The sequence below is a fragment of the Emydura macquarii genome, unplaced genomic scaffold, assembly GCF_026122565.2.
Source record: "Emydura macquarii macquarii isolate MOO-44397 ecotype Brisbane River unplaced genomic scaffold, CSIRO-AGI_Emac_v2 contig_1644, whole genome shotgun sequence".
In the NCBI taxonomy this organism is placed as follows: Eukaryota; Metazoa; Chordata; order Testudines; family Chelidae; genus Emydura; species Emydura macquarii.
In genome coordinates this window covers 20,309,208-20,327,396 of record NW_027131781.1, presented here as the reverse complement: position 1 = coordinate 20,327,396, position 18,189 = coordinate 20,309,208, and the positions used below count along the sequence as shown (strand labels likewise).

Genomic DNA, 18,189 nt, shown 5'->3' with positions numbered 1-18,189 from the left:
CATTACAAAAGCTGTTTACAAGCTAAGAGAATAACACACGGGAAAAATCCAGGGAGTCCACAAAGCCTTTTCCAATGCATAACCTACAACCACAAAAAGGAAAATATTACTCCCAACTCGGTACAGTTAGAGTGTAATAGAGCCTTCAGGGCCATTCAGTGACATGGTGACATCATCAGTTACATCTCCTTGTAATGTAGGAAGCTATTATTTCAATGATTGCGTAGCCCAGGTCAGAATTTAAGGAGAGCCTGTGATACAGAGGCTGTGTTTAGTTAATCTGTGAGATGAGAACCAAAAAGATGGACCGCATCAGTGGCTTTCATAAAGATTCCCCTTGATATTCATTATAGTTTAATCTTTTGTCTATCATAAGACATGGCACTGCTGCAGAAGAGTAGAAAGTAGACTGATGCCATTTATTTTCTTAAAGCTGCACAATTCTCTATGCAAAATATGCTTGATACGTCATATGTGAACACTACAGCAGGGACTTCATCATACTGGCTAGTGCAAAATGGTATACAGATATTCATACTGTGGTGTGTTGGCCTGAGCCTATGATAAGAGAAGGATTCAACATTCTGTTTTGACTGCCAGGAAGATCATTTATGTCAGTCTATCATGGAAGCATGATATCATGCAGAACGCTGAAGAAATATGCTTAGAAGGACCTGATCTGGCAGCATGCAGGCAAAACTTCCATTGACTTTACAGACATGGGAGTTTGCCTCTATTAGGACTGGAGTGTTAGTGAGTATCAACCTATGCAATGCTGGGACACATGAGCAGAACTGTGCTCTTATTTATTAATTGAGGAAAACCCCTCTTATTAATACTCTGCTGAAGAAGAGAGTTACATAATACGGTAATGGTAACAACTTTTGTCTGTAAGAGAAATTACTGAACTGACCCTTCAAACTAGACTTAGAAATATTTATGCTTCTCTTTAGCTAAAAGATAATTTAGAAATTAAGAAAACCACCTAGTTTTTTTCCCTTTCCCCATTCTGAGTATGGTAACTGCTGACATTTCTGCACACTAGTTCTCTGTAGAAAGATCATTTGACCTGAATTGGAGACAAATATTTTAAAATTCATGACACATGAACCTTCTCGTTCATTGTATGTTGTGCCTTTCATGGCCATTTCCTTTACTCTTCATAGAATTCCAATCCAGCATGTTGCTCTTACACCATTTTAATATATTCTGAAAACCTGTCAACACAATATACCCAGAGGCCGTTAGGCCTCAAGTACCAGAGCAATGACTGTCCCTCTAACCAGAGAATAGACGTATCTGTTATTAAATAGAGATGCCATTTGCTGGGATATTAGTTTCAGGATATTAGATTTATTAGAGTTTGGATTAATTTTTGGTTTGTTTTATGTGGGTGTGTTTGGGAGGAAAAGATGATGCAGGCTACCTTCCCCCAAACCCAAGGCAACTGAGTAGGCATAGTTTAAACTTCTCTTTGCAGAAATATAAGAATTACAGTAATCCTCAGCCCATGTAGTTCACTGAGAACCTCTGATCATTCCCCAGGACTTCTCTGATTCGTAGTCCCATAGTAGTTAATGAAAGACCCTTGTGTACTTCTCAGGATTGTTTAACTAGTAAGAGTGGGCTCCCTGGTTTGTAGCAGCTCAATTCCAGCACTGCTTTGTCCTTAAAGAATTTAAGCTTTGCTAGAAGGAAAGTTGACAGACAGTACATACGACTGTGCCAGCTTCTGCTTGACATGCAGTAAAGAACATTCTATGGACTGATTTGAAAATCTCATTGTGTCAACACACATTAACCTTAGAAATTATATGAAATCTTACTGGTCACAGAATGATGTTTTGCTATTGCTAATAATCTTTCCTGGTGTTTGTAAATGCATTCCAACCAGTATCAAAAGCAAGTCATACAGTGTGAAGACTACATTACTAAAGTAGTGTGGTGGTTAAAAGCAAGGAGACTTGCCCTATGGAATATTGTGGTAACTCTGCTGTTTAATAAAAATGCAAAGGGCTTGCTAAGTGAGCTGATAATTGTATTTACAGACCATTCTTGCATAATTGTATACATTGGAAAAGTGATAAATGCTCAGTTCCTAAGTTCATGCTTCTGGTGTGGCCCTAAGCAGTTCTCAGTGAACAAATGAAGAGAGATTAATTAATGCCTCATTCTAAGACTGATATATCTGCTCTCAGCCTAGTGCTGCTTCCAAGTTCAGTATCATCAAAGAGTGGGGTAGGTCTGTTAGCTTGAACTAGAAGAACAGGGTGCTGTGATAAATTTCTGGCATTTAAAAATAGTTAGCTCTGAACATGCAATAATGAGTTTGGAACATGAGTGTTCCTCTCCAGTCGATATTACTCCACTTTCTCTGATCCCATCTACAGTGGTGGCCCTAGGAAACTTAGACAACTAAATGTTTTCCATTAGATAATGAAAATATTCATGATAGATCTTTCAGCAAGACCAGGAAGTTAGGGAAATATTGTAAATGCTAGGATACTTGTATATTCGGTAAGGAAAATGTTGGCAAGCTTTCTGTAATTATTATGTAACATTTATGGCTTGGTAGCACCTAAAGATCATAATCAGGTTAGGCCCCATTGTGCTAGATTCTGTACAAACACAGAAAATAACACTTTCTGTCCCAAAGAACTTTATCATCCATGTTTGCTGCTTTTCATAATTCACAGATTTAAAAAATCTTTTAATCCAACTGAATATAATAGCACTCACAAGCCAAAGGTAAGTTAAAAATAGAAGTTTTTAGTATTTTGGTACATTCAGTATGGTGGAATGCACGGATCCCTTTCAGAGTATGTCAGGGAATGGGGTTAATCCCTTTCTTCCAGGTAAAGGTTAGAACTATAGTTACTATCCCTGCATTCAGGGATTTGCAGTGTTCTGGGCCAACTGTGGTGAGTTAATATCCCCTTTTGTGGTATAAGAGGGATGTGCTATGGAAGGCTGGGGACTAAGTCTGGCAGTGAGTCAGCAAAGAAAGCTCTCTGGGGAGGAGACAGGTGCTTTCTCTCCTGACTTGGCTGAAGCAAGCCGTGTTCTATAACGACTTTGGCTGAGAGAAGCCCTGTTGCATTTACATTCTCTACATTTACTTTTCTATTTTTTTACAAGTGAAGCGCATCATAAAGTGTTTAAACTCCATCTTGGTGTTCAGCTGCCTTTCCTACACTCACCCACATTCTCATTTTAGGGGCTTATCACATGGGTCGTTACTATGTATCAAAGTTTTTATAGTGTGTGAAAATAGGCAGGCCTTAGTGAAAACTTCCCCTTGACTTCAGTTTTGCTTAAGTGAGTTCTGGAGCATTGAGCTATTGGTCTATTTGGGAGCACATAAATAAATCTTTTGCACAAAGTGTCAGGATCATGGTGTAAGCAAACCCTAAATCCTGAACCAGCCAACTTTCAGAAGAATTTATCAGTAAAAAGATCATTTAAAATTGGAAAGTGGAGACCTCAGTCAGCATTCAGCATTATTTTTCACTGGCTCCTGACTAGTACCCAATCTTTTTGCTGTGGGCATTTTGCCAGGACTCATTGTATTAGCTTCCATTTTATACTTCAGAATTCGTCAAGTTTTCCTCATCTCACTTAAATCACAGAGGCTAACTAAAATAGAAGTTCAGGATGGAAAAGACCTCCTTGTATCTTTTCCTCCAAACCTCAACATTAGGAGCTGTAAGCTTCCGTCCATTTCATGGTACTAAAGAGAGCAAAGAAATTGGAGAAAAGAGCTGTCGCCTCATAGAATGGAGCCAACATGTCATGCTGTCTCCTTCCCTGTCCAGTGATGACTGTCTGTTTGAACACTATGCAATTTGGACTGTCAGTTATAGAGAGCAGAACTGGGGAAAAGCTATGCATTTTCCAGCCTACGTTCTGTGCTCACCTTCCCTCTTCCCATGGTTGCAAACCCCTCCCAATAGAGAGTGGATGTACCTGTTTTCAGAACGCGTTCCCCTCTGGGAGGGGTAAATGTGGCTTCTGAACTGTGGAATATTTAAAAATTTAAACTCAAATCTTCCCTTGGAAAAAGTTTAAGGTGAGTTGCATTTCATGCCTTGCTCTGCATGAATGTTATATTTGGTTGGCTTTATTTATTATTGTGACATTTATCTGCTGTTGGATATTGTTATCCAAATAACAAATATCACAGGATCTTTTTCAACGGATAAGGCAACAAGCCACGTTTATTGTGAATAAAGAAATTTGGTAAATAGTATCAATAATGGAAATACCAAGGAAACAAGATCAACACTGTAACAATATCAATATTGTGCTTTACAATACAGAGATTCTTGCTAATAAAGTATACTTCATTGACACATGTTTCAGTTGGTACTTTCATTCATACTCATACACATAGACAGGCATACACAGACAGCGAGACAGACAAACATACATAGGGGTCTCACAGATGTTATAGTTACCAGTCTCTTGGTAGTCACTGGCCAGGTGACAGTAGCATGAGGGTGAGGAGCAAGGTTCTGCCAATGCGCATCAGTACTCCTGGATGGTGTGGTGATGTAGACCCATACTTCCAGCCTTCATCTTTCTGTCCCATTTTATAGGAAAAAGACCCCATGTAAGTCTATGGGTTTTTGCTCTGTCATGCTGCATCTGCATTTGGTGTGATCCTTGATCACCCACATCGTTGCAAGCCTGATCAGATTTTGTTCTTTGAAGTGGGCTGACTCCAAAGTTATCCGGGTGGACTCCTCTTCGGCCAGTTGAGTGGTAAAAGTTATTTTCTTCTCTCCTTTCTTCTTCCCTCAAACGTTTTAGGTGAGGCTGGTGTTTTCTTCATCGTGTTTTGACATCCCTTACTGAGACCAATTGTTCAATCACTCTCCCTGTCTACACTCACCTCAATTGCTCAGCCATTCACACTTCAATCATTCAGTGCCAACTCCTAGTTGAAAAATTCACATATTATTTTTAAAGCAAACATTATTTCATTTTTGCCAGTGTCTTTCACAATTAGGTAGGTATATTATGTTTCACAGTGTGGCTTCTTATACTTAAAATAGGGATTTTACAAATACATTGAAAATGGGTAAAATTAACAGATAAAATGGTCAGTGGAGTGGTTTTACAAACAATCTTAAACCAAATAGAATTATACGAAGTACAGACTTGAATTATTATGCAGTAAATGGATATTTTAAAAAGACTGAAGTGAACATTTCAAAGAGTAGAACAATGAGTCAGTTGAGGTTTTAGCTTTTGATTAAAGTTAAAATGTATCAGGCTGAAGTGCCTCTTGGTAGAAAGAGGGAGGGAGGATGTTTGTGGCTCCGTTCTTTCATGTGTTTCCTGAAAACAGGATTGGGCCAACAATATGACATTTTATGTATTACTTTCTGGATGATGGCAATATTGACATTTAGCTTTCTTGGTTGCTTGAGTTTTGGCAGTTGGCCTAGACAGTGTTTCCATTTTCAAGAATATGTTCTTTATCAGTCTGACATTTGGATTTGTCCCAGTTCTGAATCAACATCCTGTGTTACCCCCTTGACCATTTTCAGTTGCAGATTTGCAAACTGATCATGGCATAGTTTTCATTCTGCTGTTACGGAATCATAGGTCAGTTAATTATCTTACTTTGATGCTAATTACAGTATATCTATTTTTAGATTATATTACTCCTTGGTTATTCTGTTATAGAATCATTTTGAAATGTGATAGACAGATGCTTTGCCTTCATCATTAATAAGGGAATTCTTTTCTCTGTTTGTCCTCTCTTTATTGACCCAATCTTGAATAGTGCAGAGCATCTACAGCTCCCATTGATGTTAGTAGAACTATCATGTGAATAAGAGCTGCAAGTTCTTGTCTTCAGTGTTATGGAGCCACATCATGACACTATAAGGTTTAAGAGCCTCTTTCATTCTAATTCCTTATTTTCAGTTGTTTTAACTTTTTGAAAAATTTACCTTTGGGGCTGAAATCCTTTGAAAAACTTACCTTTGGGGCATGTTTGTTCTTGGCCAAAGGTAAACTTTTGTCGAAGTGCTTTAACTGTTTGAGTTTTTCCGAGTGTGGGAAAAATGGCATTTTTCAATTTAAAAATAGTTCAGCTATTTTTTTTAAAAGTGCCTGGATCATTCAAATGTTTTTTTGTAACAAGGAGTGCATGCAGATCTTAAATGCAGATTAGAAAAAAAAAATGTGTTTCTAGTAGTATTCTAACAATGTACCAAAGTTGGGTGCTTTCTAGACATGTGCATAGTGCAAGAACTCTGTATGTTGAAATTCATGCAGCTGTTATTTAAATGATTGCACAGTATATGCCTTTATTGGAATATGTGATAGCGCAGTCATTCAAATAAATGCAGTTGCATTGGAATGTGTGATCTATCTCACACTGAAATAACGTTTTTAGTACCCGATTAAACCTTCAGGCACTTGTCACAAAGTGGCTGTTGCCAATTTGAGCATTGTAACTTTTTAAAAGATGTTTTGTATCTCAGATAATCATGGTGTTTAATTTCTAATATTAGAAATGTTGAAAAAAACAATTATCTTTGGAATAGTTGGTACTCGGAGCTAGTGATGGATAGTTGTGCTGCAGTATATTTACATCATTGCTCTTTTGTTATGCCTTCTGTAATATTCCTTGCATATGTTTTCATGACTCATTTTCATCAAACAAAACCAGTAGGTGGACTGATTTTTCTTCAGACATTTTAATATTTACACTAGCCTTTCATCTATCAGTCATTGTGTTAGTAATATACAGTTTGAATTCATTGGCAACATTTGTGTGGTGCAGTTTACTATGCTTAAAAAGCATAGCAAATGATTGATCTCTTGATTAAAAATAGCTTCAAATGTTTGAGAGTTCTACTGCAGCTGTAAGTATTGTGCCTTAAAGTACAATAACTTGGTTCCATATCAAATGGGATAAAAAGTAAACTCTCTCTGTTACAGGACCACGATATAAATCCTTCTTCATTATCTTTGTTATCAGGACCGTTATCAGGACAGCTCCCTGCCTGTCCAGTCCTCTGTATATGGTCAAGCTATCAATTGACAAACCTCACTCCAAAAAAAGAAAAACAACCATCCTGGAACCATTTTTTCCCTCTGACAACAGCTCTATGCAATGGGGAAATACACTTCCTCCATGTCCTAGCCTGGCATTGGCAATTTGTGGGTGTAGATGGCTTTTTTTAGGACAGTTCTAGAAAGGGCAAGGAGTTTCACTGTTTTGCTAGATATGGAGGTTCTCCAGAACTGTATATTTCCATAACAGAAACTGACCAACTCTTAATGAGACACAATAATTGGTTCTCCCCCCCCCCCCCCAACTTTTTAGGAATCAGTTTATAGACATCCCCCCAATTTAGGTTTTCATAATTTTTATTTCCCCAGTAAAACCCACTGCAGTGTTGTTTCCCTTAGAATTTTTGCAACTCAAATGTTGGAGCATTATGCTAGCATGTGAGAAACAGTGGGTGGAGGATGTATCCAGGAGGTGAGAAAAGGATGGTGAGAAGCCATCTAGGCAAGAGGATGTGATCAGATGGAAAATCTGAACTATTCTCAAAATGGACAGCATTACACAGAGGCAGCCATTTTAAATGGTTTTAATATGATAATTGGGTTTTTGGATAAAAGTTGTATAAGTACAAATCTACACAAACAGAAGGATTCGTGACCGAAAACATATGTTTAAAATGTCTGTAGGTGCCTGTATAATATGTGAGAATAATTCTAGTCCAAGGGCACAGAGCCCTGAAGATCAAAAGATTCCAGCTCCCTCAGATGGAGTCTTTTGACCTTCAGGATCAGATAGGTGTGTACAGAATTGTCAGATTTCCTCTGAACAGCTATAATTTCCTGCAGTGAGTGGTCTTTTCTTGCGGGGTGTGGTTTTTTATCTTTTTTTGCAGCTGCCGCCAAGCCTTACCTGAGAAACTTTTACTGTGTAGGGATTTTTAGACAGTAAACATCCAATACAACTTTGTTAATGGCATTTTCATTTGTTTTTCATCCACTATTGACAAAAGCAGTGTCAGGACTTCCTAGTGCAGCAAAAATATGACCAAGCAGCCAGTACTTAACTTTTGCAAAACAAGTTAAGTATTTTACTAGTGAAAAGAGGGGATTGGCTTTTATGACCAAATTTTATTTGCGGGAATCAGGCAGGCAAATTACTGAAGACACCAGGTCTAATTGCAGAAATAATATGAGGAGGATTTAGGGCCTGATCCACACCTCATTAAAGGCAGTGGGAATTTTTCTTTTGACTTTACTGAGCTTTGGATCAGATCCCTGGATTGCAGGTTATACCAGATGCTCTCATCTTAAATGATAATTTCCAGCATAGCATAATATAGTCTCAAAATAAAAAAATAATACTGCAGGCTTTTATATTTCATAGAAGTAATTGTAACTGAAGCCTATTTATTACAGAACCTGAACAAACAGTAATCAGCATTAACATTTGTTAGTGTATCTTAAATTTGTGTATTTCCTTCCTACTTGAAAACAGATGGTGCATAAGAGAGCCTTATTACATGGCAGAATCCAAATCTTTTTGAAAAGGGAACATCTATTTAGAAAGCATCCCCCTTGTGTTGTATTTACCTGTATTCAGAGCAGCTATGCACATGAAGATCTCACAGTGCCGCTTTAACTAGTTGTTGCAAGGACTTCACTGGTGGCGTTAGAAGGTTTTAGTGGCTGTTAAGAGATTAATATAGTGGATCTTGTTTCTGATTTAAATATTCGTACTACGAGTAGAAAAATGCTGCATATTGCTGAAGAATAATTTGAGAGCATATCTACATCATGTTACACTTAATAGATGTGGGCTGAATAAATTGCCCTCTCGGCTATCTTGCTTCTATATTACTGAGATGTGTCTCCTGTACAAACACTGTACAAAAAGTTTGAAAAAAAATCTGTAACAGCTGCTTCCAATTGAGAAACAGCCTAATTCCTGTTTCATAATGATGGGTCAAGCTCACTTTGAGAGCTTCTCTTTTAACATAATGGAGAAGTGTTTGTCTTTGAGTCTCATGAGATTGAAACATCTTCAAACTCTGATTTATTTTTTCCATTTTATGTTAACTCCATCTCATTTATTCTCATAGTTTGTCCTACTGTTATACTGACTGGCAGTCCAGTAATACTGCAAATTATTCATTCCTGATTATGTAGTTTAGTTAGGCTGTAGAACCTGGCATCTTGCTTTTGGTTCCATTGAAAACGGATACTTTCCTTTCTTGCTGATTTAGGGGTAGATCGTATTATCTGCACACAGCCCATGGTAAAGTGAGATGTAGACATATCGTCTCAGGGAAGACACTACGAGGTATTCAGGAACTCCTTTGATGCACTGTAGGAAAAATAGTAATTGCAACCTCCCTTTTTCTATTGCACCATTCTGTTGGCTAGTGGGGAAGGCAGGGAGGTGCAGCTTCAGTCGCTTGGTAACCTCTGGTGGAAGACAGAAGAGAGGAGGACAACAAATGACATAAAAAAACTATTGAGAAAGATGCCACTGTCATGGAGACAGACTATGATGGAGCAAGAAATGTGGCATTAGACAGACAGACCAGAGGTGGTAAGACTGGGTTGCCTCAGGTACCATGTGCCACAAGGTACAAGAGCATCTAATAAAAATAAATATGCAGTCTCTCAGGGTGGAGATGAAAATGCTTCTTTCTTCCTGCTCCCCTGCATAGATTATAGGCATAATCTAGTCCTTAGGTTGCCACTCCTGGGGATTGTTGCCTGCATGACAAGTAATTATCAGAGTAGGCACTGTCTACTATAGCGGTCGGGTTTCTTTATACTAACATGGCATGTAGAGGAACATATATTATCAGTCTGGAAAACAAGCAGCTCAATCTAGCAGTTAGAGGAAAGGAGACAGGATCCCTGGGATATAAATTCTCTGCCCTGCCAATGTGTGACCTTGGGCAAAGTAGATAGGTTCTGTACTTTACTCATCTGCAGAATTGGCTTAATACTTACCTGCCTCCCAATGCTTTTGTGAGAATTAATTAGCATTAGTGAAGCAAATACACTTTTATCAAGGATGACAGGTGCCATAAAGGGATGTGCTAAAGAGGGTTCCCTGTCACCAAACTGAAAGGAAGGTGGGGTGATTTCCTTTATTTTGATGGAGTTCACCTGTTGGTGGATACTGCTGACTAATCCCCCACTAATTTTTATAAACTTGTGTTCATAAAAACAAAAAAGTCCAGAGAGCAAGTATCTTGCCTTTAGAATACACCAGGTGTGAGGTATATTTAAACAGGGTTTCTCAGGAGCAGAGTCCCCTGCTAAGTCTCTCTTGCCCCATTTCTATTTTCACTAGTGGTATGGCCACACAGATTGTGGCAGCGAGCCAGCCTGAGTTGACAGACTCAGGCTCACACAAGTACTCTAAAAATCTCTGTGTAGACAGCATGCTGAAGGTATGGCTCAGGCTGGCGCTTGGGCTCTGGGCCCTAGGGCCTTCAAAGACCAAGCTCCGGCCTGAGCCACAACTTCAGTGTGCTGCCTACACAGCTATTTGTACAGCATTAATTTGAGCTCTGCAAATTTGAGTCTGTCAATCTGGCCTGGGAGGTTCGCTGCCATGGGCTGTGTAGACATACCCCAAGTGTCCTCTCCAGAGAGGATGTAATTTTCAGGAACAAAATGTGACTATTTTTATCAGTATGTATAGAGACTTCAGCGGTCATTTCTCCAGTACAAGTTCTCTGTACAGTCATCCATTTTGATTTCAGATCAGTTTTAGAATCATGAGATGTATGAATGTAAATGTACTCGTTCTTTCATACCAAAGATCCCTGTTTGCAAGAATAATAAAATGTGTTGTATTAATAGCAGAAGGGGAGGTGGAAGCATCATTAGTTTGTTGACAATGTCCATATATGCAGTACATGGTTTATTTGCTTGTTATTTTGAGTTTAATACAGTGTATTGCACCTGGAGGTGTTGCTTGTGGGCATTGGTCAGTGTTCAGTACGGGCCCAGTTCTGCCACCCTTTCTTATGTTGAGAATTAACTTTCTCTGAGTAGCCCCATTGAACTGAGAAAGGTATAACTCAGTGATGATAGTGTAACAGAGCCAGATTCTTCTATGCTGTCTGAACCTTGAACTTAATTGTGCTGGTTGGAATGTAATGAAAAGTCAACAGCAAAACAAATGATTAAGAAGTCCATATTACCGTAGCTAAGGAAGCACATGCCATTTCCAAGGAGTCCTTGAAATTCCTGGTGTTGCAAAACATATTCAAAATGTAGGAGAATGACTTGATCAGGTATATAATTGTAAACAGATGATTATGGGAAAAGGTAATTGTAACACAAGTAGCAAAGACTGCATTATAAAGCTTTTCAAAAGCTGGCTGCTGTCACTACCCTGCAAAATGCTGTCTAGACCTGGAAAATAGTATTATTTACTTTTCATTAAATATTAAGAAACAGAATGATTTGAGATAAGACATTGTGTTGTATACCTATAGACAACATTATATCCCCCAAGTGAAGTTGTAGGCCTGCTGGAATTTATTTTAAAGATGATGTGAGTGAATATTTACTGAAGTAATGATCCTATTTACATAATTAGCAACCCCTTCAAGGAGATGAAGGTCACAGGCTAAAATAAGAGTGGTTTAGATCAGATTCTTCATTTATTGAATCTAAATACTATCGGCATAAAAGATGAATGATAGAAGCTTTTAAGCCCGCTGCTACAAATGGAAGCAAAGGGTTATCTGAATAAATATGAGTTCTGGCCAGGCAATTATCAGAGCAAGTATCTAGTCTGCATTTTGCTAGGACAAAAAAAAAAAGTCTCAGGGCAGGGGGGAACCCACAGATTTTTTTATTTAAGTGTATGATGAAGGAAAGTCAAGTGTAATATGTCAACAAAAACTTTATTTAGGGAGATATTTAGTCACATGAGATTAGATCATCCCCCCAGAGTAAAACACAAAGGAGTGGGCTCAGTGGGAGAACACTTTGTTTAAATGGGGGTGTGAAGCTTGTCTTCCTTAGGGAAGAGGCTGCAAGGCTCACCTCCAAGCCAGCAGATCCCTCAGGGCTCCTTGTGGTTCCCAGGAAATTCACCAGAGGTCAAGACTTTCCACATTGTCCAGAGAATGGTGTTGTGGAGGCAGCCATGTTCCCTTCCTTGTGCAGGGAAAGAAGGAATAGTCTGGCCAGCAATACAAACTATGGTCTCTATCCTGCTAATACTTGTCTGTCTTCACCGCAGTTAACTCAGGCTGTTATTCAGATGTTGCCCGTAACCCTCCCCCTCAATCATGTAAAACCCTTTCACCTGAGTTGAGTGGTGCTTTCAGTCTGGGCTAGCTGGTCTGTCTTGCGCTATTTGCTGAAGCCAGAGTGAAGCTTTCACTTGGGCAGCTAAGCTGCCATTTTGTACCAAGGATGCAGGCTAAACTATTCCATAGTGGATAGTCCAGTGCTTATCCCTTTACAGCCCAGAAGGACAAACAAGCTCTCCAATGATCCACTGGGAAAGAATCTAAGGGGGTAAGCTTACTGCAGCATGAAGAACTATGGGATATGTCCCCAAAAGTCCTACTGACACACGTGTGAGTGCAGCAACAGTGAGGACACAGTAACGCAAGTGTGACTGCTCATAGGGGATACCAGTCACCTGAGTTAACTCTACTGCGAACAATGGGGTCCCATTGCACTGTGGCCAAGAGTAGGGTCTTTCCAGAAGAGTCCTTGGATAGATCTTGAAGTAACAACATATGAGAGGGCAATTTTTATAAATGAAAGTTTTATACTGAAGCGGCATTTAATAAATATTTGTCAAATGTTTTAGTCTCCTGCTGTCTCTTTCCAGCTTGCTGCTCTGGGGGATAAGTGGAGAAAAAGCGGAGTTTGAATTTTTTCAGTCATTTTTCTACTTTACTGAACAGAGTTCTTTTAGCTCTGTATTTCTTGAAAAAAAAAACCAATAAAAATATTTCTAAGAAAACAGATGTGTACAGTTATTTGAAATTTTGTCCAAATGATTACCATTCATTCATGGGTTGTTATGCCAATCAGATATTCTTTACAGCATAGTCCCTGGTCCCATTTTATCCATACTTGACAAAACATACCTGGAATTCTATTTCTTTTAAATCAAGATTTCTGCAGTATTCTTTTGATTGATGAAAAAAGCATAATTGAATTTATGTATGTTTAATGTGAGTTTTGTAATGTTAAGGGATTGAAAAAAAATTCCATTTGCCTAAGGCAAGTAGGAATCTTTCCTGGGCACGTTCCATCAATTTCTGTAAAACTCATCCTTTGATTTAAAAAAAAAAAAAAAGGTTGTAGCTCTTCTGTTTGCAAAGTTAACTGTCTAAATGTGAGCCAAGTGTAATCAATGCAGTGCTATGCAAATCTGCAGAGAGGCCACTTCAGTGCCTCTCCTGCTACTCAGAGCTCTAAATAGTGTATACTCAATGATATTCCCCAGGCTGCACCAGAGCAAAATTGCATTACCAAAGCCATTCTATTCAAATCAGATGATCAGATGTCTTATCACATTTGTACACTTTTGCTACATGTGTTTGAACTAGCAGTTTGGGGTAGGGACCCTGTCTTTTTATTTTTGTATGTATTGTATTTTGTAGCAACTAGTATGCCTAGTTGTGGACCAGGACCCCATTGTGCTAGGCAATGTATAAACAGGTGAAAAACAAACACAAAACACAGTCTCTGCAGAAAAAGATATTTATAACTTTTTGCAGAGTTTAAGGCCAGAAGGGAATATTAGATCTAGTGTGATCTCTCTTGTATAGCACAGGCCATTACATTTTACACACACAGCCCTGTAGTGATCCCAATAACTTGTTTGGCTAAAGCATAGGGTGCATTTAGCTAGAGCACTTGCTCCAGTGTCTGCTGGTGCTCCATAAATACTGATAGTTACAGCAAGGCAAGTATATTAAGTGTTTCCAAACTATAGAAGGACTAAAAAATTTTAAGTTTTTCTAGATAGTTAAATGTTTAAATAGTAGAAGTTAAAAGTAGCTGTGAACGAGCATTTTTAAAAGCAATGGCCAGACCACATTTGCTTAACTAGTGAACACATGGATGCATGTTTCTAAGTCTGTTTTACATAGATTGCCATCATGGGTTGCAGGCATACTTTTGGTACATTCCTTATATCTGCTCTAGGAGTCAGGGAAGAAAATTTGAGATTGGAATTTCACAGACACAGCCCAGTATGCATAACAAGGTTGTTATGTGCTAGGCCTCCTCCAGCCTTTGCTGAGCTGCAGCTGGAAAAGTGTACTTGTTAAAGTGAGCCCCTAATGAATATTAATTAACAAATACAGTATTATGTAGTTGGATTTTCTCAGAATCTGTTTGATACAGGCTTTGGAACCCCTCCCCCAGGCTGTGTCACCCACGTCTTGATTTTCTTTGCCTCTTTGTTGACTGAATTTATACATGAATGCTTTTTATACCTGCAGCTTATCAACTAAGTGCAAATGACAATCATACTGATTTCTTGGCCTCTCAGGCTATTTGGTTTGACACTCCTCTTTCCCAATTTCCTTCATTTTTTGTATAGTGTAAGGTACATGGTTCCTTAGTGAGAGTGTTGCTTGTTGAAATACAATCAGTTCCATGTCATCCACAAAAGATGCAATTATGATACAAATGGACTGGAAAAAAAATGAAGTCTCTGAAATGTCCTATGGTCTGTTCCTTTTAAAGAACACAGGAAAAATAGTAAGAAATTTACTCTCTTCCCCAGGATCTCCTACTCATATCCTGTTTAGCTACTGTTGCATTTTTAATTTGAAAGCTAACAATGTTTACTGTATTTCCCAGTAAAATCCAATAGGTCAAGATTTTAATGAACTCTGTTTTCCCTCTTAATCAAATTGATTCTAGATGTAAGGGTTTGTGCAAATCATTGAAACAGTTGCCTTTGTCTACAATTTACTCTTCAGAGTGGGTTTTGATTTTGGAATGTAACCTTTACTGGGAAGAACAGGCTGAAAAAGGGAATACTCTGACTAGCCGGTGTTAGAGGACTTAAAAACATAACTTACATCTTCTCTGATCTCCAGCTGAAGTGTTGTTTTTCTTTTTGGGTTTGGTAGTTTTTTGGGTTTTTGGTGGGTTTTTTTGTAGTTTGGTTTGGGTTTTTTTTTTTTTTTTTGGGGGGGGGGGGGGGAAAGAAACGAACCAGGAATAAAGGTGTCCTTTCATCCCACTCCTCTGGTCTGAAAATAATGTAAAGGAATATGGTCAACGGAATAGCTGGCCAGAGGAGGATAGAGGTTTTTGCTCAGCTAATCATTCTGGGTTACAATTTTGCCTTTCCTACTCCTAACACTGCCTATCCTTATAGGGTACCCCTGTAAGTTCTTTGAGGCAGGGACTGTCTTTCTTTACAGCACCTAACACTAGGATCCCAGTTGTATTACAGTAGTGCCCAGAAGCTCCTACGATAATAAAAATGTACAACACCCTCTTTCTGAGAATATTCACATTCTTGTCATTCACACAGGTGATCTCAGAAGGCGGGGTAGAGCAACATCACTGAAAATGGGACAGGTTCTGCACTCACATGTCTCTCATGCTGCTTCCTGCAGAATTGGGACTATAATGGGTGTATAGTTTAGCGCACTATTCCTGTTTCCTAGCACTGGTTCTGACAGTGAAGAATATTGTGCTGCTGTTGCTTTTTTTTAAACCAACATTTAATTTCATATTCTTGTTGGAGCCATTAATTAGTATCTATAATATTACTATATATAATACATAGTAATGTAACTACAGCTGTAGAAAGTGGTTGAGATCAATGTGTTCCATCATGGGTAGAAGTGGGTGTCTGCTTCATCACAGCAGTTTGTTGCTAAAGAGATGCATGTCAATTATACATCTTCCTAAACTGACTGTGATGTTAATTTTCCCCCCCACAGAGAGGAGGATGAGGAAAGTCCCTATGCAACTTCTTCCTATCACAAGTAGATGATTGGCACATGATGATCTGGAATGAAGACACAGTTCTTAAAGAACTAAATGGTTGAAGATTCAAAAGCAAGCCTTTCAGATTGATTGCCATGATGTACTTTTTATAAATCATGAATGGGTAATTTCACTGACTAATTGCACTGAAATTATTTGACCTCTTCTGCCTTCCATAGGTTAATTTCCTTAAATTATATCAATAAGGAGTGTAAGCCTTCCAAAACTAGCAACTGCCTTCATATTCCTTCTGTGTAAACTGTAGCATGGTAGCAACAATATAGCCTGGAGGTCACCTTTATGCAGGATGCATTGAACTTTAGTATACATTTTGTAAATACTTGCTAATATAAAGTGTGAGATTATTTGATTAAATATTTATGGAGAAAGTTACGCTTATCACTGGAAAACTTAACTATATAAAAATGACTGAAATTTTATGATGCATACATCTTTATTCTGCAGTCCCATTGCAGGCAAATTTGCCATGGAAGTTTTGCCTGCATCAAGGCTGCAGAATGTATCCCTAAATTTTGTGTGTGTAAGTGTGCATATATAAAGAATATCTATGTGTTCCTGTAAAGGACTAATTTTAGCCCTCTGTTTTGATTGAGTAAAGAAAGCCTTTAGGGGAAAATAACTTTGTTTGCAAACTTGCCTTTTTTGGGGAAAAAATGTTATAGTAAGAGGTATTTTTCTTTGTGTTATAGTGATATTTGAAATGTTCATAAGTGTATTCTTTTGTGCAAATATATTTTCAATGTAATTTTATTAAACCAAACCCCCGTAATAAAGGACTATTCTTCATTATGTAGTCTGTCTGGTTTTCACTAATCCAAAAGAAAGAATACAGCAATATAGTTAGGACATTTCCATCAACTTTTCAATGGGAACTTCAGATCAAAAAGTGTGCGCCATTTATTGCTTCATTATGAGTAATAATCCATCTTCCCAAAGTTGCAAAGGTTTTTTGCCCCAGCTTTCTTTAATTTTACATTGAAATATCAAGATTGGCAGGTTCTGGCTTCTCATTTACTTGGAGGACTTTTGCAGTCTTTAGAGGACTGGAAATATGACCGGAGGCTGAAACCTTTTCATATGAATTGCTTCCATTTTAATTAGTCTATTTCAGGGGGGGAAATTGGCCACTTTTTTAATGAGAACTAAATAGTTGATGTTCTCATCTTTCGCCCTCTTGTTGGCTAGTGAGGAAATCTACACTAAAAGCTAGAAACTGAAGTTGCTATGTCTAGTTCCTAGGGACAAATTCGATGTCCGTACAGAGCCTGAGGAAACACACAGTTTGTGCAGAGATATGCAAGAGATCAGGGAGGGGTAATCTTTTCCCCACACCAAACACAAACACACGCACTGCATGGAGCACTAACATAGACATGGCTGCTACACACACCCTCACACTACACGTGGATGACTCTCCATTTATTCTATTCCTTCCTCAAGTTCCTTTTCTGTGCTGCCCCATGGCACTAATCTGCAGTTAGCAGGAGTTAGGGGGTCCTTGACCTCTGCTGTCCAATGCAGAACTGCCATGTGCCTGCTGGGGATGGGGACGAAGCAAGATTTAATTCTCAGACAGCAGAGTCAAATCTCTAGATATCAAGAGTGACATCAAGATTTATAGTACTAGAAAAGAAAATTGCTAAGGGATTGGGGAGTGAGTGTGATAAACAAATCTCACCACTGCCTTTACTTTGTCTTTAACCCATACAGTCTTTTCAATTGCCTGAAATATGGAAATCACAAACTACTAACCTGTGAAAACAGAATAGAGACCATGGGTAAAGATTGAACACTAGACTCATAAATGGCTGTGTAACTTTCTTACAATCTGTTTGCTCCAGCCACTGTTGGAGCCAGCCCTTGGTTCTCTACATACTCTACCAAAGAACTGTAACTCCTAAAAGCATTTGTGCTATTTTCGTATTGGGCCTCTCCTTAGGAGATACTGGTAACCATGTCATTGTGTTGCACACACAAGTAGAGCCTAGGAGACGACTAAACACATTTTCACTTGTGACTCTAAAAAATATTTGGATTCAGATCTGAAAAGCAAATATACTTAGCATGCTGTACCCCCTTGCCTTGTGTGAGTCTATGTTAGAACTAAAGGGCTGTATCTCTGTACAGGATCATGTCTGAACTTCTATTTGTGGC

General features: G+C 38.5%; 1 protein-coding gene across 1 annotated transcript in view; it reads left to right on the top strand.

Annotated features, from left to right (window-relative positions):
- LYSMD2 (LysM domain containing 2) overlaps positions 1-16,824 on the top strand; it is a 35,656-nt gene extending 18,832 nt beyond the window's left edge. Inside the window, exon 3 of the mRNA XM_067555835.1 lies at positions 15,969-16,824. Within this exon, the coding sequence (XP_067411936.1) occupies positions 15,969-16,017 (49 nt within the window). The 3' untranslated portion in view covers positions 16,018-16,824. The remainder of the gene's footprint in view (positions 1-15,968) is intronic.
- Positions 16,825-18,189: the final 1,365 nt, after the last annotated feature.